The sequence below is a fragment of the Lynx canadensis genome, chromosome E2, assembly GCF_007474595.2.
Source record: "Lynx canadensis isolate LIC74 chromosome E2, mLynCan4.pri.v2, whole genome shotgun sequence".
NCBI lineage: Eukaryota > Metazoa > Chordata > Mammalia > Carnivora > Felidae > Lynx > Lynx canadensis.
Window position 1 is genome coordinate 50,576,377 of NC_044317.1, and position 22,198 is coordinate 50,598,574.

Sequence of the window (22,198 nt, forward strand, 5' to 3'; positions counted from 1 at the left end):
ACCCTTCCGGGGGGATTGTGCCCCCCACGCCTCAAAGCCTTTCCTTGGTCTCCCCTCCCCGCCCCAGCTGCCTCCCTCCTCCCCCACCAGTGAGTTAGACTCAAGGGGTGACAGAATTCGAGAGTGGGGGTGACAGCCACCCATCCGCGTGGCATCTGTCCTCAGGACCCCCAGCCCCAAGCCCTGGCCTTTTTATTTAAGGCCTGACCCCCTACCCCGGCCTAGGACGCCAACTTCTCCTTCCCCTCGGCACCCCCTACATCCTTTCTAGAAAGGGAGCCGTGGGAGTTTGCCAGGGGGCCCAGTGTTTTTCCGGAGAAGATTTGAAGGCCGAGGCTTTGGCCCCTCAACCCCCCAATATTTTCGGACTGGCAAACTCGAAGGGGCTGGACTCCCGCGGTCCCAGCTTCCCTTCCCCAGCCCGCAACCCCGATCCTTGGTTTTGCCCCCCGCCCCAATCCCCTTTCCTTGTGCTTCACCTCGCGAGGATTTCATCGTGAGGCAAATTGATATTTTTTAACTTCGGGAGGGCCACGCCGCCTTCTGTGCTGCATGGAAAACATTCCACGTGCCCCGTCCCGCGCCCGCCTCCCCCGCCCCATGGCTATTTATCCCTTTCCTGGTTTCCGAAAAGGCACTTATATCTATTATGTATAAATAAATATATTATATATGAGTGTGTGTGTGTGTGTGTATGTGTGCGCGTGTGAGCGTGTGAGCGCTTCTACAACCTCGGCCTAGGTCGCGTTGGGCCCCAAAGCAGTGTGCCGTTTGAATTGGAAGAACGCTGCTTCTGGAAACTTAGGAGTCGGCCCCTTTCAGGCTGTCTCTAATGATCGTCTCGGCCCCTCTGGTTGTTTCTGGCAGTCTGTGGCTGTTGTCCCTTTCTCGAGGGTCTCTTCCACTCCAGTCTTTTCTCTGCCTGTGTTTTTTTCACCTGGTCGTTTCCATCTGTCTCTTTTCTGACTGTCCCCGATCGGCCGGCTGTCTCCTGACTCTGGGTTTTGTCGGGGACATGAGATTTTCTTTTTGGTGAGTGAGCCTGAGGGATCATAGACTTTTACAATCTGTATCCTTAAGGATTCTGAGTGTGAGTGCAAGACTGTGAGCAGGGCCTGGCCCCTGCCTGCGACAACTTACTGAATCCCCAGCCCCCCAACCCCCTGCTGTATTTGTGATTCTCTTTTTGTATTTTGCACCTGACCCTGGGGGGCGCTGGGGGCTGGCTGGCACTGGGCCACTACCCTCCCCCCCATGGTTCTGCACTGTCGCCAATAAAAAGCTCTTAAAAATGCATCTGCCAAGCTTCAGGGTCTGTTTGCTCCCGGTACCCATCACCTGCCTTCCTTTGGCGGGAGGGGGTGAGGTTAGATTGAGATTGCAGACGAGGTTTATCCTTACGAAATCAGTCTACGGCAGGACAACAGGACACGGGAGGATAGACAGCCAGAGGGCTTCCCACAGGGCACGCCTCCTCTTGGAGAGGATGAGGCAGAATAGTAGGCGTGAGATACTGACATGCCCAAGGATGTTTCAGAGGCTTCCTGGCAAACGAGGAACTCAGGCAGAGCCCTATATGCTCGGGGTGACCTTAGCGAAGGTCGAATAGGTAGAGAAGCTCGAAACATCCATCCCAAATTACTGAAGATCACCTAAATATAGTATCGGGGGTCCTCAGGGTTATAGGAACCACAAATTCATGGCTCCCTTTCCACTGAAGACGATTTCCTTTTACGCGTCACATGATGATTTTTTCGTTTTTGAACGTGCAGGGGCCCACCTAAAATTGAACCCAAAATAGATGAGCCATCCCCAGTGCAAAATTCAAGCCCTCTCTTATTTGCAAGCAGCAAGTACTCTGGGAATTAAGTGAGGGGCCAGAGGTCATTCAGATGCCTTCGTAAAGGAATAAGCAGAAGTTGTCGTGATGGAATCCCTAAATTTATTAATCAATTTGAAACATTTGCCAAGTACCTACTGCGTGCCCAGCCCGGTGCTGGGAGGGCCGGGGACACTGCTGGGACTGAGACAGCGCCAGGCTCTCCCCTCCTAAGGTTCCCAGGCCAGTGAGGGACACAGACCTCTCGGGGATGATCCAAAGCGCACAGGGTTGGGGGAAACCATGGGGCGCGGAACCTGATCTGGGAGTCAGGAAAGACTTCCGTGAGGAGGACAGCTGAGCTGAGTCCTGGAGGCTGAACAGAGGACATAGAGGGGGATAGAAAAAGACGCAGTGTGCACACAGGACAGTGCGGACAGGGCTTGATACGTTGAGGGAGGTAGAGGTTCACAGTGGCTGGAGGAAAAAGTGTAGAGAAGCAAGCCACTTAGCGAAGACCCGATTCTGCAGTCTTAAATCCCAGACTAAGAATTTAGATCTTCTCCTGAAGCCACCGGGAGGTGGTGGTGGGGTGGTGGGGGGGGGGGGGTGAGTCATGGCAGGTTTTGAGCACAAGAAGGGTAGGGGTGGGTTTGTGCTTTAGGAAGACCTCTTTCTTTCTTTCTTTCTTCCTTTCTTTTTCTCTTTCTTTCTCTTTCTTTCTTTCTTTCTTTCTTGTTTCTTTGATTCTTTCTTTCTTTCCTGTCTTTTTCTTTCTTTCTTTTTTCTTTCTTTCTTCTTTCTTTCTTTCTTTCGTTTCTTTGATTCTTTCTTTCCTGTCTTTTTCTTTCTTTCTTTTTCTTTCTTTCCTTTCTTTTTCTTTCTTCTTTCTTTCTTTCTCTTTCTTTCCTTTCTTTTTCTTTCTTTCTTTCTTTCTTTCTTGTTTCTTTGTTTCTTTCTTTCCTTTCTTTTTCTTTCTTTCTTTCTTTCCTCCTTCCTTTCTTTCATTTTCAAAAAATTTTCAATGTTTATTTCCTATTGAGAGAGAGAGACACACACACAGAGAGAGCCGCCAAAGACAGAGAGGGAGACACAGAATCCAAAGCAGACTCCAGGCTCTGAGCTGTCAGCAGGGAGCCCGACATGGGGCTCTGGCTCACAGACCATGAGATCATGACCCGAGCCAAAGTCAAGAGCCAGACACTTAATCCACTGAACCACCCAGGTGCCCCGTTCCTTGCTTGCTTGATTTTTTTCTTTTCTTTTCTTTTTTAAAAAATATTTATTTACTTAAATAATCTCTACACCCAATCTGGGGCTGGAACTCAAGACCCCAAGATCAGGGGTCATATGCTCTTCTGACTGAGCCACCTAGGAGTCCTATAGGAAGACTGCTCTAACCACCAAGCTGAGGGTAGTTGGCAAAGGGGCAAGACAGGGGCAGGAGACCCGGGCTAGGCGGGGACACCCGTGTGTGCTGCTGGGGAAGCCCAGAACAGGGGCAGGGCTACGAGATAGGAGGAGAGGACGGAAAAGACATTAGGAGGCAGAATAGACAGGACATGGTGAAAAGCTAGCTTGAGAAAGACAGAACAGGGCAGTGGTGACTAGCATGGGCCAGCGGTCTGAGAGGCCCGGGGCTGGAGGCCTACCAAAGCTGGGTGACCTTGGACAAGAGACTTCATCTCTCTAGACCTCAGTTTTCTCGGCAGCAGAATGGGGCTATGAGGAGTCAGTGAGCTCATGCATGCCAACACCGAGTGCAGAGTGAAGGTGCAAATATCACCATCCTCACTGCATTATTGGGGCCACCTTGATCCCTGCCCTGGGATATCCCCGCCTTCTCTTAGCTAATCCTTGCTCATCCTTCAGGGATCTGCCCAAATGTCACCCTGACGCCTCACCCGAACCCAGGTCTCCTTCCTAAATGGCCTCTAAGTTCATTACTTGCCTTCTCAGTAGTTGACATCTTTGTAGCTGTTAATTAAATGTGTAATTAATGATCGCTTAATGTTTGTCTCCTTCACTGGACTGGGAGCACCAGAGCCGGGACTGCCATCAGCTCTGTGTCGCCAGCACTGCCCAGTGCAGGACCTGACACCCAGCAAATACTTGTCAAATGAATGAATGAATGAATGAATGAATATTTGACCGGTTAATAAATACATGTGTGAGCAAATGACTGACTGAGGAATAAGCAGGTGATAAGGGAGAGAACCGGCAAAAGTGTAACCGTAGGAAGAGACCCGCGTGCTGACAGTTAAAACTGTGAGGCAGAGGGTTGCAGTGACATTTTTAGGCACCGGGTAGAGGGATGTTCTCTCGATAGCCCGTTCTAGTATCCAGTTTGAAGGGAGTAAAACGGAAATTGTCACCGCCCGAAAGGTGGAATTGAACCACTCTGTCGCTAGACAGCTACAGGTTTGAAGCCTGCACCCCAGACCACTGAGGATCATCCGGGCAAGACACGCGTTTCTCCACACAGCTATATAAAACCCAAGAATCCATATCTTTTTAGACTTATGGTCACATACTTTAGGCTGATGTGAGATTGTTGATTCTGGTATCTATAAATTCTCCCCGGCTAGGGCACATATCCTTCCAGAATGTTACCTTTCTCTTACATGGCACGAATCATCCCCCCTTTGGAAACCATCTTCATTTGCATAGCGCCGCGCATTCTGGGAAGCGGTGTTCGAGGACGCGGCCCACTTACCTCTAGGTGTTAAAGGGCCAGAAGCCCCTTTTTCCAAGTGTGAAGGTTTTTTTTTGTTCTTGTTTTTGGTTTTGTTTTTAAAAGGAGAAACTCATAATTCGGCTTTCAGAAGACTCTTCCCCGAAAAAATCCGAATTCGAGTGAACGAATGCCAGCTAGAGTTTGACTTAGCCCAGCCCCAGAGACTCCGGCGAGCCGGTTATAGAGCTGGTGCGACACCTGCTGTTCCTTTGAGGAATTTCAACGACCTACGGAGCCCTGTTCGTTCAGATATTTATTGAGCGCCTACTAAGCCCCAGGCACCGTCCTAGACAGCGTAATGACAGCAATTCTGTCCCCATTGAGCTTAGCCACTGGAGATCATCAATTTCTGCACCTATATTTTTGTGGCCAAGGAAACCAAGGCTTAGAAACGTATGGTATCGGACCCTAGTCACACAGCTATCCCCCAGGGGAATCCTAATGGCTAAGACCAAAATCGCGACCCTTTTATAATCTAAGTCAGTGATCCTTTGACAACACTGTCGTTCCGGACCATATGAAACCTACCTGGGGCTCCCATCTTAGAGTAAAAGCCCAAGTTCCCACCATAGCCTACAAATCCTTATATTCTCATTCTGTTCACTTCCTCTGACCCCATCTCTACTCCTTTCTCCTCATTTACTGGCTTCTGGCTTCTAGATCTCCTGCTGCCCGCACCAGGCATACTTCTTTCTCGGGGCCATTGCGTTTGCTGATCCCCTGCCTGAATCCCCTTTCCTCCACACGTCCACATGACTCACTGCCTCCCTTCATGCTGGCCTTCACTCAAATACCACCACTTGGTGAAGTTTTCCCAGACCACTCGTTTAAAATAGCAAAGACCCTTCATTCTATCCCCTTACCCTGACGGACTTTTCTCCATCACTCCAATCACCACGTGCCATGTTCTATGTCTGTTTGCTTATTGTCTGCCTCCCTCTAGAATAACGGTTCTATAAAACTATGGACTTTGTTTTGGTTTATTTCCATGTCCCTACTGCCTAAAGAGTGCTTGAGAACTTAGCAGATGTTTGGAGACAGGTAAATGTTTGTAGGATGAATGAAAGGTTATTATCACGATCCTTCTCTGAACCTCAGTTTCCCCAACTGGAAATCTGATTTCACTGGAGGAATCACAATGAGCAGATGGACATAAAAGGCTGGGAGGCACTCAATAAAGGCTGTTTCAATCTCCAACCTGTTGCCAGCTTCTAGAGCAGGTGTCAAGGATGCGCCTGTGGGCTTTAGCCATTTCTGGACTCGTAATTTCAACCAGTCCCTCTTACAAAGCGACGCTGTCTTATGGAAAGTATGAATAGAAGCATCTTTAAGAAAAATTGCTTTTTTAAAACTATTGTTTTCGTTTATTTGTTTGGAGAGAGACAGAGAGCACGTGCGCACACAACTGGGGATGGGGGTGGGGTCAGAGAGAGAGAGAATCCCAAGCAGGCTCCTCTCTATCAGCGCAAAGCCCCACATGGGGTTTGATCCCACAAATTGTGAGATCATGACCTTAGCAGAGATCATGATCTGGGCAGAGATCAAGAGCCAGACGTTTAACCGACTGGGCCCCCCAGGTGCCCCGCTATTTTTTGATTTGGAAATTTAACACATTGACCCTGCCTGGCAAATCTATATTCAAGAGAAGCCCCCTTAAGCCTTCTGTGTGTGTGTGTGTGTGTGTGTGTGTGTGTGTGTCTAGAGCTGCTGCTAGGCAACCCCTACACACGAAGACTGGGGCTGTAACTACTACTCCCGTAACATCATTATCTATCTCCTAAAATGTGACATGCGTCGCTAGAGGCAAATGAGATGATTTTGGGTGATGCACGAACAAACAGTTTAAATGTTAATAGTTTTATGTTTATTTTTACTGCTATCTTCTATTTCTGGCAAGTGATCCTGACTTCCTTGGTGGTGAAGTACATTTCTTTTTTAAAAGACATTTGTTTTATTTTTAATTAACCAATTTGAAGGAAAATATTAGATGAAAAATAGAACCGGTGAGAGAAAGATCATGAAGGTCGTGAGGGGATGATCGAGGTTTGGAAACAATGTCACAGCTAACAAGCAGCTTGTGTTTACTGGGTATTTATTATATGCCAGGCCCTGTACCCAGAGCTTTGCATGTAGGCACGGTTATGGTGACAGTTTTTCATTTGAGGAAACTGAGGCTCCAAGAGATGAAGTCACTTGCTCAAGGTCACAGAGCCAAGAGGTAGTGAAGCCTGGATTCAAATCCAGGTCTGTGGGTTGTTAGAGGGTCCAGTCTCCTGCCTCCTTCTCCCTCGGTTTTGGAACCCGAGGCCCAGGCAGGCCATGGGGCCTTTTACCTGGTCCCAAGGCAAGTGGGATAGAGAAGTTGGAGGAGAGACATTTGAGAGTGACAAGACATGGCTTCCTGACTTATTAGATGTTGGGGGCCAGGAACTAGGAATCCAGGGACCATACCTAGGTTCTCTAGGCCTGGTGACAAAGTGGCAGAGGGGCCATCCCTGAGCTGGACATCAGGTAGGACAAGGGAAAGGTTTGGATATGTTTGTGGAGGGAGTTGTTCCAGAAGGCAGCTGGGCACGGGTTCTGGGACTCAGATGAGACTGGCTGCCCCGCAGCAGAGGGTGGGGATTAGACTAGTGATGTCTGCCTTGAGCAGAGACGAGGGAAAGTGGCTGTCAAAGGCTTGGCTAGCCCTGGGACCCAGGGTCTCTCAGCATCATCCCCTCAATCATTTCAGAATATAAACAGATTATGAGGGAGCTTCTTCTGGAGAGATGGGAAGATTCCTCCTTGGATATCACTTAGGTGCTTTTCAGTGCAGGAAGGTGAAAGCTGGAGGAGGCTGGAAGCACAGGAGGCCTTGGGTTTTCACAGGAGTCTTTATTACAGTGTTAAATCCAAGCTCAGGCCTCCCCTGGGCCCCATGCAAAGCCATGGCTTTGGGGCTAGTGCGTCCAGGAGACACCAATCTCTGACGGCGCCTCCAGCGGCGGGGTCGCGGAAGTGCAGGGCGGGCGCCCTATCTAGGCAACTACAAACTCCCAGCAGGCGCCGCGGCCAAGGTGCCTCGCCTTCCCTGGACTCCTAGGCAGAGCCTCTTGGGAAATGTAGTCCTGGCCGCTCAGGCAATTTGCACAAACTCCCTGGTGCGAGTGATCCAGACACCCGCCGGAGGAAATGGCTCGGGCGGAGGCGGCGGGAGGGTGGGGATGGAAGGGAGATGGAGTTGGGCAGAGGGCTGCGGGGGATGGGGGCAGGCGTCCCGAGGGCAGAGACACCCCTTCATTCGGCTTTGGCTTTGGATCCAGGACTGCGGCTGCTGCCGATGGCAAGGGCTCCGGACCCTGGGATCTAGCTCGGATCCTGAGGGAAGAAGCAAGCGGGAGTCACAGGTTGGAGCAAGAGACCGATAGGAATCTGAGAACTCAGGGGAAATCGGGACGGGGGAGCTAGATGTGGGCCCAAAGCCAGCCCCTACCCTTCACCTAATGGACTGCATTGGGATTGTCTGTCTCCCTTTGAGGAGGGGGCATTGGCCCCAAGCGATTAGGAACAGGTAATATCTGGGGGAAAAAAATCCTAAGCCTTCCCCTCCCCCCAGCCCATCCGTCTCCATTCCGTGCCCTTACTTAGCTTTGATGTGGCCTCAACTGATTGGTCACCAATCACACATACTGGTCCATCGGGCCTGGGGAGACCAAGAAGGAGAGATTTGGAGGGGTTCTTCTCCCCAGTTCATTCAGGAGGCTGCCTCCTCCCCCAACCTCCACTTGAGAAATTGGGGAAGGTGGTCCACTACTCAACTCCCGAACCTAGCACCATACCCTCGGAATCAGAAGTTCGAGCCGACGTGTCCGTCAGTTGGGCCAAGCTATGCGTGGGGGATGATGTCAGGTAGACAAGAATTTGCCAGTAAGTCTGCTTCCTGGGCATGACTATGAATCTCTGAGTGAGTCCTACGTGAGTGCGTCTGTGTGTGAGTCGGGTGAGAGGTAGAGGGAACTAACGTTAGCTGCCAAGTTCCTGCGTGGATTGACTTAAATGCTGGTCAATTCGCAGTGTTACTGACTTTCGGAGTCTTGATGATGCCGGCACGGGAGGATTTAGGATATCTCTGGCAGACACGTGTATCACTTGGTCGTCAGCTGTGCTGGAGAAGGGATCGTCAGTCCATCTGCCTGTCTCCGGATAGGATACGTGTCGGTTGGCCTCTGGTTCTGTCAGTGTTCCGGACAACAGTCCTCTGGCCGGATACTGACCTCGAGGTCAGTCCCTGGCAGTTTCAGGGTGAAAACATCAGTTAGGCCACCTGCCTTGGGGTGGGGCGTGTCAGTCACACCCTGACTCTTTCGGGGCAGAAACACCAATTGGTCCTCCTGTCTCTGACGGGGACATCCGTCCACAGGACCCTGGCTGTGGCAGAGGGCGTGGGGGTCATCAGACCACCCATATTTGGCTGGGACACTGCCGACCGAGGTCCTGTCACACTCACCTGGTGTTGCCGGTACAGGAAGGGGACAGTGAATAAACCGATCACTCCTGTAGGCACAGAAATGGAGGTCAGGGTTCTCCTAAGACATTAACAGTTCCATCTAGAACCCTGTCCCCCCACCAAACCCCAATGACCCACTTCCCCACCTGCTCCCCACAGCTTTCCCGGCTCACCCAGAATCAGAAGAGTCAAACCATGAAGACGGCACCCACGAAGGTCAAGATGTAGAAGAGAAGGGCCAGCTGGGGGGGAGGGTCAGGTCAGGGTCAGCAGAGCCTAGGGGCACTCCCCAGGTTGCGAACTTACCCAGCAACGGCCCTCCTACCCCCCAAGGGCAGCAAGGCGAATGGTGGGAACCCAGGAGGGGGTAGGAGGGAGTGTAGGTTTCGAGGCACCTTGAGGGAGTCCACAATGTCCTCTACCAGGAAGAAATGCCGCAGCTGGATGGCCAAAGAGACCACTCGGGAGGCAATCTGCTGGGACAGACGTTCCATCTGCTCCCGAGTCAGGGTCAAGTCCACATCCAGATAGGCCCTGAGAGGACAAAGGGGTGAAAGGCAACTCAGTGTGCGGAGCAGCCCAGGCTGAGGGTTGTGGCCGGGACAAGGGCAAGAAATAGGGGTTGAGGAGAAGGCTGGGGCTTTTAGCCCCAGAGAGGGCTAGGGTCAAGGTCAGGGTCAGGAGATGGGATGGAGGATTCAGGGTAAGAGGTTAGGATCGGAGGTTAGGGCTGCAAGTCAGGGTCAGAATGAGGCTGGAGTCAGAAACACGAATAGGATGGGTCACGAGCAGCGCCTGATTTGAGGTCGAGGGTCAGCCCGCCCGACACTGGGGTTCAGACCGAGGTCGAGGTTAAGGGCCGGGGGGGTTCTCACTGGAAGGGGTTGGCACCGTCGCCCCGGTGCACGGCCTGCAGCACTTTTCGGTAAACCCTGAGAGAGATGGTGCCACAGAGCAGCAACAGGGCCACGGGGCGGTCACGGACACGATGCTAAAGTGCAGGAGGCAGAGGAGGGAGACCATGAGGCCTGTGAAGACCGCGCCTGACGTCCTTGTGTCCTTCCAGTACAGCAGGTCCGCCACTGTGGAGGGAGAGGGGGTGATCAGGCTGGGCTTTGGACCTGGCCTGGCTGATCTCTTGACCTCCCCCTCCCCAACTCGGGGCTGAACCACGACGTCTCGACGCCTCTGGCCTGAGCCTGAACTCAGTTTCCCAATTTCCCGTTGTCTTCTTTGATTCGGAGGCTGCTTCCCCTCGTCTCCTGGAAAACCCAAGGTAGCAAGTCCCCTCAGTCTCCGTCCCTCCCATATGTTATGGGTGGATACAATTTTTAGGTCATTATTTATGGAAAATGGAAATCATATATATACTTCTTTTGGGGTTTTGGTTTTGCTTTTTAGTTAGAGAGAAACGCGTCGAGCGCGGCGAGGGCAGAGGGAGGAAGAGGGAGAGAGAATTCCAAGCGGGCACCACGCTCAGCACGGATCCCGACCTGAGGCTGGATTCCCACAACCCTGGGATCATGACCTGAGTGGGAATCAAGTCGGACACTCAAACAACTGAGCCACCCAGGTGCCCCCTATATATACTTTTGTGTATTACGCACATCCCATTCTCTCCCCCTGCCCTAGAATTCCCTCCTGTCAGTTGGAATAGCTCTTAATTCATTCTCTCTCTCTCTCCTCTCTCTTCTCTCTCTCTCTTTTAAAGTTTTGTTATATATTTTGAGAGAGAGAGACAGAGAGTGCAAGAGGGGTAGGGGCAGAGACAGAGGGGAGAGAGAATCCCAAGCAGGCTCTGCACGGTCAGCACAGAGCCCTCTGCGGGGCTCGAACTCACAAACCATGAGATCGTGACCTGAGCCGAGATCAAGAGTCTGTTGCTGACCTGGCTGAGCCACCCAGGTGCCCCTTAGTTCATTCTTCTTAAGGGCCCCATGAGATTCTGTAGTGTGGCTGCACAATCATACATTTCATTCAACCGTGTATTATTGCTGGGTCATTCACTTAGTTTCTTAACCCTCACTCCTCCACCGCGGTGCACGCACCAGCCTTCTACAGATGTTCTTACGTTCTGCAGGGAGGTTCTGTTTCTGAGACAGAATCCCAGAGGTGACATGGCTGGATGGACTGGTTATGGATTTTTGAACGCCGTAAATATTATCAGATCGCTTACGAGCAAAACTGTTAACAGTTTGCATTTCCACGAGCAACTTTCAGAGTGATCTTTTTGCAGCATCCCGCCCAGCAATGGCTATTCTTGTTCTTTTGATGGTTTTTGCCAGTCTGACAAGTATAAAGTGATAGCTGCTTGAGACTCCCACAAACACCCTTCTCTAGGTCCTAAATGCATTAATAACAACATCCTCCTTAAATACATACATATATATATGTGTGTGTGTGTGTGTGTGTGTGTGTGTATATATATATATATATATATAACAACATCCTCCTTTCTAAGCCCTAACTCAAATTTCTGACTCCTTTCTGAGATGCTAAGCTCACCTCACAAGCCCAACCTGAGCCCTGACCAATGACTTCCAGACTCCAACGTTTTATTGATTTCTTTTTAAATGGGCTCTATGCCGGACCGTGGGGTTTGAACTCATGACCCTGAGATCAAGAGTGGAGATCGAGAGTTGCATTCTCTACCGACTGAGCCAGCCAGGCGCCCCTCCAACGTTTCACTGTGCCCATCTAAACGTTTAACAGCCCTCCCAATAATATGATCCCATCTGAGCCTTGAACCCTTCCAGACCCCCTCCACCCTCACTCTGATGGAACTCTGACCCGTCTTGACTGGTGCCCCTCAGAGTCTGACTCTCCTCACTTCTGTATCTTCCTTATAGATAGTCTCCCATCTACCTCTAACTAGGGCAGGCCTCCCCCCACCCGCAATGCAGGGCCCTCCCCTGCAGGCTCCCCAAGGCCTGTGCCAGTGGGTGGAGGAGGGGCCGGGTCGCCTGAGGCGGGGGCTAAGTTTAGGCACGCTGGGGGGAGGGGGCCTGGCCCACAGCTGTGCTGGCCTGTTCAGCTCCTGAGTGACAGCACCGCCTGGGCCTGAGGCTGGGGGAGGGGGCCTCCCTGCTCTTGGGCCCCAAAGCCTCTGCCCCGGGGAGAGAGGACCCCACGCTCCCTCCACGCCCTCTCTAGACACCCCTGCAGCCCCCCAGCCCCAGCCTGCAGCGCTGGGGAATCCGGGACCAGTAGGAAACATACCGGCAGATTTGAGGGACGTAAGAGAGAATCTGGACCCATTTACACAGTCCCCCAACCCCAGTCCCCCCAGCCCGCTCCGAAAGCCCACCTTTACTCCCCATCTCCGCTCCGAGTGAGTGAGAGGCTGCGGACAACCGCTACTTCTCAGGGATTTTGCCCACTCGGTGGAACCCGGAGGGAGGGGAATAGGGGGCGGGGCCCCTTTGGACCCAGCCAATGGCTCTCCACAGGGGTGGGGACAGTTCCAAAAAGGGGTGGCTCTTTTGGTAAACACACCCGAAAGCAGTGATGTCTATCACCAACCCATGGCGTTTATGGAAACTAAGCGTATTTTAGAGAAAGGTGGGGTCTACACTGGCCAGTGGATACGGTGAGGCAAGAGAGAGTTTTTTAAAAAGGCGTAGAGTTTACTTATAAATGCCCCACGGCCACATCCAGAAGACAGCCTTCCCCCTCCCCCCCCCGCCAGGGGCTCTGTCCTGTCCAAAGTCAGCCTCTAGGAGGAGCACTCCAAAAGAGGGATGATTATTATTATTATTTTTTTTTTTTTTTTAGCAATCAGCCAATCCTAAGGCTCAAAGCAGGGCTAACTTCTCAAGTGGGAGGGCGAACTATATAAGAGCCAATGGCAATCTTAGATAATGGGGGAAAATTTTTTTTTAAAGGATGGAGTTTATACCTAGCCAACATCCACACCTCCTCTTCTCCGCCTCCTCACTTCCTTCGCAAGGTTGGTCCCTTTAAGTTCCATTTCTCCTACCCTCTCTGTGATTCAAAAGAGAACCTTTACTTTACCTAGAAGGAGTGGTTCCAATGTGAATTCTGATTGGTCCGTGCTATCCAGGCACTGCCCCGTGATTGGCTCCCGCTCCAGAGGCCCCCACGGCTCTTCCTCTTTCTGGGCCAGTGAGGGCTCATCAGGCCAAGAGTTCGAATCCCGGGGTTGGGATGGGGACGGGGTACCCGCCTGGGGAGTTCCAGAGCCAGGGCTGGGCTGCGGAGTCAAGACTGCCGGAGGCGGAGACTGAGGGACCCCGTGTTGCAGGTCCAGTCCTGGCAGTTAGAGAGAGAAGGCTGTGTGAGCTTTCGCCTTGGAGGTGCCCTGAGGAGAGACCACCCACCCCTGGTGGCTTCGATCCCAGAACCTCGGACATCTCACCTTTCCCAGACTCTCCAACCTCCGATCCGTCAGGCTCCTCGTCCTCCAGCGGAGTGGAGCTACTGGTGGCAGAATCTTCCCCGGACCCTGCTCCCCGGGCCGCCCAGTCCAGCCGGTCGAGCTGGAGCCCTAGATCCTCCAGGGGGCGTTCTAACCGGAGGGGCAGTGTCGGGGTCACCGCGGCGCCCAGGCTCCGGGGATTGGCTCAGGCTGGGGATGCTCTCCAAGCTGTCGCCCAGGCCAGGCTGAGGGGGTGGGTCTCGCGGTTCTGAGACTGAGCGGCCCCTGGGGCCGGGGGCGGCGGGCAGCTGAATCCCGGCGCGCCCCAGAGCCCACCACGCCGTCGAAGGCGATGTAGGAGAAGGTCAGCTCCCTGGGGGTGCCCCAGTCCTGCGACGTGGTCTCTTCCTCGTCGTCCTCTGAGAATTCTCGGGCCGTGTGAAGCTCCCGAAAATCCGAGTCGTCGTTCGCTCCTGCAGTCAGCAAAGGGGGACGTAAGCTGCACGAAGCAGGGCCCTGACCCACTCTCCCCAACCCTCCCCACCCCCAACTGTGAGCCCCTTCAAGTCCCGCTCTCACGTCCTCTCCCTCCACTTACCTTCTGTGGAGTCAGGGGTAGAAGAGGCTGTAGACGGAGCTTCTTCTGCGAGAGGGAAAGAATCGAAGATTCTTAGAAGCTTAGCCTGTCGAAATCACAGAAGTGTGCCAGTCCTGGAAACTTGGACGGTCCGAGTTAAGGAATCTTAGAATACTTGAATCACAGGACCTTTAGAACATTCTGCATACAGGACTGTAAAACCTTACTATACTGCTATCAGGAGCTCAGCCTTCAAATATCCAGGAGTCTTAATCTTAGAATCTTCAAATTAGGGCTTTTAGGAAGTTTCAGTTAGTTCATTCTTTCAACAACCATTTATTGAGCACCTGCTATATACCAGGCACTGTTTTAGACTGAGAATACAAATGTGAACAAAACAGACAAAATCCCTGCCCTCGTATAACACTCCATGGGGGAGATAGACAACACAGGATTAAATATATGATGTTGGGTGCTAAGTGTGTAGAGAAAAATAAAGCAGGGTGAGGGGAGAGAAATTGAGAGGGTGCTATTTCAGACAGGGTGGTCAAGAAGACCTTCTTCCTCTCCTTCCTCCTCCTCCTCTTCTTCTTCTTCCTCTTCTCCTTCTTCTTCTTCCTCCTCTTCCTCCTTTTCTCCTTTTCCTTCTCTTTCTTTTAGTGAGCTCTACGACCAAGGTAGGGTTCGAACTGATGGCCCCAAGATCAAGAGTTGCATGCTTCACCGACTGAGGCGGCCAAGCACTCCAGGAAGACTTCTTTGATAAGATGACATTTGAGCAGAGACGAATGAAGTGAGGAAGCCATACAGATGTCCAGGGAAGAGTCTTCCAGGCAGAGAAAAAAGCCCAGTGCAAAAGCCCTGAGGCAGGCACTACGTTGGGCATATTTGAGGGACAGGGAGGTGTGAAGGTATGACTGGAACAGAGTGATTGGGTGGGAGACGAAGGCAGAGTGGTGGTCGTGGTGGGGATCATGTAAGGCCTTCCTTTGTAAGCCCAGGTAAGGACCCGATCTTAGAATGTTGGGATGATACTCTAAAATGCTGAAATAACAAATTCTTGGAATTTTGGCATCTGAACTCCTAAGATATGCAAGTGGCTAGGTCTGAGAATGCTGAAATTCTCTGCTGTGGGAGCCACAGGGGTGTGAGACAGAGAATGTTAGACGAGGACTGTTAGAGATCTCAGTGGGGTCTCAGAGATCGTGGGGATCAGGTCTCAGAGATCATGGGGATCAGGTAAGGCAGTTTCAATTGTGGAACCTAGCCCCTCAGAGCTAGCCTTGGGCTTTGCCTACAGGAGATGCTTAATGCTGTTTGGAAACCGAAATCAGATACCCCCTGCTCCACCTCGTTTTGGCAGCTGGGGAGTCGGAGGCTGGGAATTAGAGGCTCGGAGTGAAATGGGTTACTACTAATCAGTGGTAAAGCCCACTAAGGACCCAGGAGTCCTGGCCCCAACCCAGGGATGGTTGTGTCCAAGGAACAGGATATTGGACAATTTGGGCGAGGTCGGGGCAGCCTCTGAGTCTGGGCAGAAAACGGAGGTGGGATGCGAAGATGGATGATGTGGGGGCTAGATCCCTCTTCTCTATCTTGGTTCTACCCTCCATTCAACTCCCCTCCCCGCCGCCTGCGGCCAGCACCAGGGCGAGGGGACAGCTCCCGGCGAGCGTCCTCATCTCTGGGTGGGGTCCGGCGCCATATCCCAGAGCCCGGCGCTCCCCCCCACCGCCAGCTATTTCAGTGCCCCCCACCTCCTCCTTGACTCACTCAGGTCCTCCGGGTCAGGTCGCCCCCGTCGCCGCTAGAATGCGGGGGGAGGGGAGAGCTTCCTTTGTCTCCTTCGCCTCCTCCCCCATCCCAACTCTCCCGCGGCCCGGCACCGAGGGGTTACTGGGGAGGAGCCCACCCGGGCCTGTGAGCCCCACACCCGGCCTGAGCCTCCCCCTACTCACTGCAGTGGGCGAAGACCGGCAGGACCTGCCCCATGGCCCTCCTCGGGCCTGCATCGGGACCCCCGCCCACTCCGGCCACGCCGCCCTGGGCCTGGGGCCTCGGGCGCTCATCTCCGCCGCGCCCACGACGCCGCCGCCATCCTCGCCGCCGCCTCCTCCCGGGCCGCTCCAGCAGCAGCCGCCGCCGCCGCCGCCCTCTGCTCCGCTCGGCGGGGGCGGGCGGGGCCGCGGCTGGGAAGGCACTGCAGCGCGGGGCCGGGGGCGGGGCCAGAGGACGAGAGGGGCGGGACCTGAGGAAGGGCGGGGGGGGGAGGCGGGTAAACACCGAGGGGCCAGGGGAGGTGGAGGTGGGCGTGGCTTTTCTACGAAAGGGGCGGGGCTAGAAGGTTACACCACCCGGCGGAAAAGGCGCGGAAGGCGGTCTGAAGGGCGGGGCCTAGATGGAAGAGGGGGCGGCCTCTAGCGGCAGAGAGGCGGAGCCTAGGATAGGGTAGTGAGAGGGGCTCAGGAGGGAAAATGATGAAGGAACCTAGAATGGGGGTGTGGATCTCAGAGTGGGTTGGGGCGGAGCCAGGGGAGGTTTTCAGGAGAGGGTATAAAGATTCTACCGCTCTGAGGTAGGGTCTGAGCTGAGATCCTAAGAGGCAGTGGGAAAGGGGGCAGGAGAAACTACTCAGAAAGTTTGAGAAAAGGGGAGGAGCTCAGATATGGGTGGAGCTTAAATTAATTTAGAATGATGCAGGTAGTTGGGCGGGGTCAAAGACCCAGGAGGTAGAGCTGTGGCCTAGAGAAAATACGTAACAACATGCAGGGTTGGGGACACGGCCCAGAAGGTAGGCGTAACCCACCGAGAGGAGGCCAGCTTTGGCTCACCACAAAGTAGCGGCTGAGCCTGTAGTTAAGAGGCGGAGCTAGAACGGAGAAGATTAGGATGTCTGAGGCTGTGTGCTTGAATGGATGGACACGAACTGGAAAAGAAGCAACTGAAGTCCCGGGGCAAGACCCAGAAGTGGAGGGGTCGAACTAAACAAGAAAGGATTTAAAGATTTTGAGGCTGGGGGCGGGACCACGGAAGTGGGCGGAGCTTAGAGGGAGCAAGGTTGGGGACCCGAAACCCAAGTAGAAAACACTGATTCTAGAATTCGTTTCCCTGCAACACTGTTTACTTCTATGACTCAGTTTCCTCTTCACTAAATCGGAGAGGATGCAAAATCGTGGTAGCACGTGGTAAGTGCTAATTTTTTTTATTATTTTCCGTGACCCAGATCCCAACCTTCGCTTTGAAGGTGCAAGAGAGGGCACACCCAGGAGTCCAATCCCTTCTAGTAACTCGAGTGCAGGTCAAGGACATAGGAAGGAGATTTAGGTGGTTTAAAATCTCACAGTGGAGGGGATTAATGGAGTGGTGGCGGGGCGGGGGGGGCCAAAGGGGGCGGGTGCAGGGTGGAGGCTTCCTGATCCCAGGGCTGAAGGATGGCAGCCTTTGCCCGCCTGCTGGAATGTCTCCTTTGGTCAGCTCGCAAAGAACAGGAGGCAGAAGAGGAGGAGGAGGAGGGACGGAGGACTCACGACGGGCCTCGGTCGCTCCTGGACGCGCCGCGATGCTTCCAGCGGCCACACGGGGGTGCGGCCGCGTCTTGGGGACTGCGCTTTGGGGCGAGCGCTGTGCAGGGCTGGCGCGCGCACATGGAGGACGCGCATTGCGCTTGGCTCGCTCTGCCCGGGCTACCCCCAGGCTGGGCTTTCTTCGCGGTCCTCGATGGCCACGGCGGGGCGCGAGCCGCTCTCTTCGGCGCGCGCCACTTGCCTGGCCACGTGTTTGAGGCGCTGGGCACCGCGCCCGACGAGCCCGAGGGAGTGCGCGGGGCGCTGCGTCGAGCCTTCCTGAACGCAGACGCACGCCTGCGTGCGCTCTGGCCTCGTGGCGAGCCGGGGGGCTCCACCGCCGTGGCGTTGCTCGTCTCCCCGCGTTTTCTGTACCTGGCGCACTGTGGTGACTCCCGAGCGATGCTGAGTCGCGCCGGCGCTGTGGCCTTCAGCACCGAGGACCATCGGCCTCTCCGGCCTCGGGAACGCGAGCGCATCCACAACGCGGGAGGCACCATCCGCCGCCGGCGCCTCGAAGGCTCTCTGGCGGTATCCCGGGCACTGGGCGACTTTGCTTACAAAGAGGCTCCGGGAAGGCCTCCTGAGCTGCAGCTCGTTTCCGCGGAGCCTGAGGTGACCGCCCTGGCTCGCCAGGCTGAGGACGAATTCATGCTATTGGCCTCTGACGGTGTGTGGGACGCGATGTCTGGCGCTGCCCTGGCGAGACTGGTGGCATCGCGCCTCTGCCTGGGCCTGGCCCCGGAACTTCTCTGCGCGCAGCTATTGGACACGTGTCTCTGCAAGGTCCTCGGGGCGGGGCTTGGAGTCATTGAGGGGAAGAAGTTAAAGGATCTAAGGAGGAGGGAGTTTTAGAGGCTTCCTCAACCAGAGTTTAGGACTCCACTAAAGGGAGTGGCCTGCCGGAGTGGGCAGGACCAAAATATGGAGAGGGTGGAGACTGAGGGCCGCCTTGAGTCAAGATGGGAGAGCAGTAACGCAGGATAGGTAAGTGGGAGGGACTTGAGAGAAAGGGCGTGGCCTTTTGGAATGGGACTGCCTAGGATTTAGGAGTTGGGTCCTGAAGTATGATTAGTGCCAGGGGGAAGAGCAGCTAGACAGCAGAGTGGGAGGAGCTTCGGAGAAGGGGCGTGGTCCTCTGATGGGGATTGGCTAGGACAGTGAGAGGGCGTGGTCTAGGTGATCGGTCCTGGGGAGAGGACTTGGGTTAGACTGGCAGGTGGGCAAGATTTGAGACAAATGTGTCCAACCAGATTGGGCAAGAGGGCACTAGAACGCTGAGATTGTCGGGAGGTTCCGCTTCCAAGGGCGTGGAGGCGTGCTGGGGCATTCGACCGTGTCCCACCAGGCTCTCTTTCCTCCACTTTCCCCAGGGCAGCTTGGACAACATGACCTGCGTCCTGGTCTGCTTCCCCGGGGCCCCCAGGCCTTGTGAGGAGGCAATCAGGAAGGAGCTAGCGCTGGACGCAGCCCTGGGCCGCAGGGTCTCTGGTGAGCAGGCTCCAAAAGCATAGCGGGAGGGGTGGCCGGTAAGCAAGGACACTCCCATAATCCTTGCCTCCTTCTCAGAGCTGTATTCCTCTGCTCAGGAGCCCCCCAGCCTGAACACGGTTTTCAGGACCCTGGCCTCAGAGGACATCCCAGATTTACCTCCTGGGGGAGGGCTCTACTGCAAGTGAGTCGGGGTGCGGTGAGGTGGAATGGGGGGATGGGGTACTAGAAGGAGGATCCCCTCCTGAGGGTCTCTCTCTGCTCTCCAGGGTCGCTGTCATTGCTGAAGCTTATTCTCGGCTCTGCCAGGCCTCAGGAGGGCGCTGGCAGGTAAGGACCCTCTGTTCTTGAATGTTTCTCTTAGAAACGTGTGACGCAGCTCTCCTACCTTTAGTGTTGGGGAAATTGAGGCCAGAGGAGACAAGGGACTTGCCTCATATGTTAATAAATTCTCACTCCTGGCCCTGAAGCAATGTGCTAGACACGATGAGGCAGGGCACGGGCGGGGCAGGGCGGGGGTGGGGTGATGCAGAAGCAGAGAAGACTGCTCCTCCTCCCAACAAATGTGTCCCCTGCATTGCTCTGTAAAGCCCCATGCATCATCCCAAACACCACCCCCTTCATCCATAAGTAAGGCAGAAAAATTCGAGGAATGTTTATGACCAACCCCAAAGACTGGGTGTGCTGCAGAAACCACTGGGATGTCTCCGAGGATGGTCTGGGTCTCGGAGGAGAGAAGTGGTGAATTGGTCCCACGTAGCCTACAAGAATTTGGAGCTGTCCCAAGAGGTGGTGGGTGGAGTCACATAAACGAAGGCGGGGGTGGGAGTCACCACCTCAATGGGATGGAGGGAGCTGGGGCTCAAGCCTGCAGTCCTTTGCACGGCGGAGAAGGCAGTTCGGGGAGAGGACTGTGGATAGTTTCCCAGCAGCAGAAGGATGTATTTGTCAGCATTGTTTGCGTTGTAATTGACAGAAGCCCAATTCCACCTGGGAATGCAAGACAGGGAACTTAATGGGTCAAGTAATTGAAGAGTTCGAGGCATGACTACATCCAGTTGTCAGATAACGTTATCAGGAACGATCTCTTAGTTTTATTTGCTCTGCGTGGACTTCCGCACGCAGTAGCAGAGAGTTGCAGCACTAGCCTCCTGGCCCAGGAGCCCAACATCCCCAGTGGAGGGAGTACCCCAGGTTCCCGGGAGCTGAGAACTCACTGGCCACACTGGACCACATGGCCGACCAGTCAGTGTGTCTCTGATTGGCCAGGCTGGGGTCACATGCCCACCCCAAGCGCCACAGGCTGAGGTCCACTCCACCCAAACCTGATGGATTGAGAGATGGGGAATGGCAGTCCCTCAAAGGAAAACAAGAGCATGGCTTCCAATTCACAGGGGAGCAGACACATAGACCCAAGAAAAGGTTCCTATTGGCCATTTCCCACCTTTTGTGTTACAGAAGGGCCCAAATGGGGCCAGAAAACCCACTGGCACCCATTCAAACTCTTCCTTGGACTTGGAGGCCTGACAGCTGTTGCCCTCTGGGGACCCTCTGCCACTTGGGGCCTCAAGGTCACTAAGGAAGAAAACTCCCCTTCCCCAGCTACACAGATCGGCAGAAGGAAGACAAACCGATGGAGGAACCCCAGAATGTTTATTTCCCCTTCTCCTACTTCCCTCTCGCAGAAAGTCTCATGAGAGGGGAAATTCCACTCACCATCTGAAAACAAAAAACAGAAATCAAACCACCCCAAATCCAATGTTTTTGAAGTAGTTTTGGGTTGAATGGACCCTTAAGTGATCACACAGTTCAGGGTGCTTGGGTGGCTCAGTTGGTTAAGGGTCGGACTTTTTTTTTTTTTTTTTTTTTCAACGTTTATTTATTTTTGGGACAGAGAGGGACAGAGCATGAACGGGGGAGGGGCAGAGAGAGAGGGAGACACAGAATCAGAAACAGGCTCCAGGCTCCGAGCCATCAGCCCAGAGCCTGACGCGGGCTCGAACTCACGGACCGCGAGATCGTGACCTGGCTGAAGTCGGACGCTTAAACCGACTGCGCCACCCAGGCGCCCAAGGGTCGGACTTTTGATCTCAGCTCAGGTCATGATCTTGCAGTTCATGGGATCCAGCCCTGTATCGGGCTCTATGTTGATAGCACAGAGCGTGCTTGGGATTCCCTCTCTCTCCCTCTCTCTCTCTCTCCCCTCTTCCCCTCCCGCACTTGCACGCACTCTTCTGTCTCTCTCAAAAAAATAATAATAAGTGGGGCGCCCGGGTGGCTCAGTCGGTTGAGCGTCCGACTTCGGCTCAGGTCATGATCTCGTGGTCTGTGAGTTCGAGCCCCGCATCGGGCTCTGTGCTGACAGTTCAGAGCCTGGATCTGCTTCAGATTCTGTGTCTCCCTCTCTCTCTGATCCTCCCCCGTTCGTGCTCTGTCTCTCTCTGTCTCACAAATAAAAACAAACGTTTAAAAAATAAATAAATAAGTACACTTAAGAACAAAAAAGATCGCACAGTTCAATAACCTCTTCCTTTCCTATTTTTCATTTGTTTTAGGGGGAGATTGGGGAGAGTATTTATTATTAAATTTTAATTATATAACTCAAAATAAATTTCTCTCGTAGAAAACAACAACATTATTTGTCTTCTCATTTGGCAAATATGGATTGGGTACCTGCTGTGTGCAAGACCCGGCTCACAGCTATCACCCAGGCAGAACCACTGAGATTCCCACCCCTGACGGACCCACCAACTAGTGTGTGGGAAGACAGCGAACAAGAGAATTGATATATCATCTCAGACACTGATAAGTGTCCCGAGGAAAATAAAACAGGGCAAGGTGATAAGATGTCTGCGGGAGGGGGGCTACTTTGGTTTTTAAATTTTTGAATGGGTCATAAGTTCACTTGGTTCAAAATTCACAGGGTACAAAATGGTATACAATGAAAAGTCTTTCTCGGTCCCCTACCCTACCCCATAGCCACTCAATTTTCCACCTGGGTTTTTAGACAGGGGGATCAGGGAAGCTCTCTGAGAAGGGGGCAACTGAGCATGAGCAGAGACATGACAGAGAACAGGCCAGCCATGCAAATATCCCAGGGAACAGTGTTCCGAGACAGAAGGAGTAGCCAGGGCAAAAGCCTAG

General features: G+C 53.6%; 2 protein-coding genes and 1 non-coding gene across 5 annotated transcripts; 1 reads left to right on the forward strand and 2 right to left on the reverse strand.

The window, feature by feature from the left end:
* Nucleotides 1-4,194: 4,194 nt before the first annotated feature.
* On the reverse strand, nt 4,195-4,281 carry TRNASTOP-UCA. The gene has a single exon. It is a non-coding gene; the product is annotated as a tRNA-Sec (tRNA).
* A 2,531-nt stretch (nt 4,282-6,812) lies between these two features.
* On the reverse strand, nt 6,813-16,142 carry RTN2 (reticulon 2). Its single transcript, XM_030299831.1, is given in 14 exon segments — nt 6,813-7,905; nt 8,172-8,241; nt 9,042-9,092; nt 9,219-9,242; nt 9,245-9,287; nt 9,441-9,579; nt 9,921-10,017; nt 10,020-10,127; nt 13,060-13,317; nt 13,424-13,577; nt 13,579-13,707; nt 13,709-13,896; nt 14,022-14,066; nt 15,959-16,142. Coding segments are annotated over 14 exon segments (1,410 nt in total). The 5' UTR covers nt 15,993-16,142; the 3' UTR covers nt 6,813-7,835.
* A 555-nt stretch (nt 16,143-16,697) lies between these two features.
* Nucleotides 16,698-22,115, forward strand: PPM1N (protein phosphatase, Mg2+/Mn2+ dependent 1N (putative)). Of its 3 annotated transcripts, none has more exons than XM_030299825.1 (5): nt 16,698-18,349; nt 18,937-19,054; nt 19,153-19,238; nt 19,324-19,384; nt 20,513-20,787. In XM_030299825.1, exons 1-4 carry the CDS (start codon nt 17,432-17,434, stop codon nt 19,339-19,341), a joined length of 1,140 nt encoding a protein of 379 aa, XP_030155685.1. In that variant the 5' UTR covers nt 16,698-17,431; the 3' UTR covers nt 19,342-19,384; nt 20,513-20,787. The 3 variants fall into 3 exon arrangements, with proteins under 3 accessions (XP_030155685.1, XP_030155686.1, XP_030155684.1); XM_030299826.1 differs by lacking the exon at nt 20,513-20,787 and adding an exon at nt 21,678-22,115 and having other exon boundaries at nt 16,701-18,349; nt 19,133-19,238; XM_030299824.1 differs by having other exon boundaries at nt 16,709-18,349; nt 19,133-19,238.
* The last annotated feature ends 83 nt before the right edge of the window (nt 22,116-22,198 follow it).

Coding starts and splice junctions, on each gene's coding strand:
- PPM1N (XM_030299826.1), top strand. CDS start 17,432: ATGGCAGCCTTTGCCCGCCTGCTGGAATGTCTCCTTTGGTCAGCTCGC. Junction 19,055..19,132: donor CCTGGGCCGCAGGGTCTCTG/GTGAGCAGGCTC, acceptor CCTCCTTCTCAG/AGCTGTATTCCTCTGCTCAG. Junction 19,239..19,323: donor GGGGGAGGGCTCTACTGCAA/GTGAGTCGGGGT, acceptor TCTGCTCTCCAG/GGTCGCTGTCATTGCTGAAG.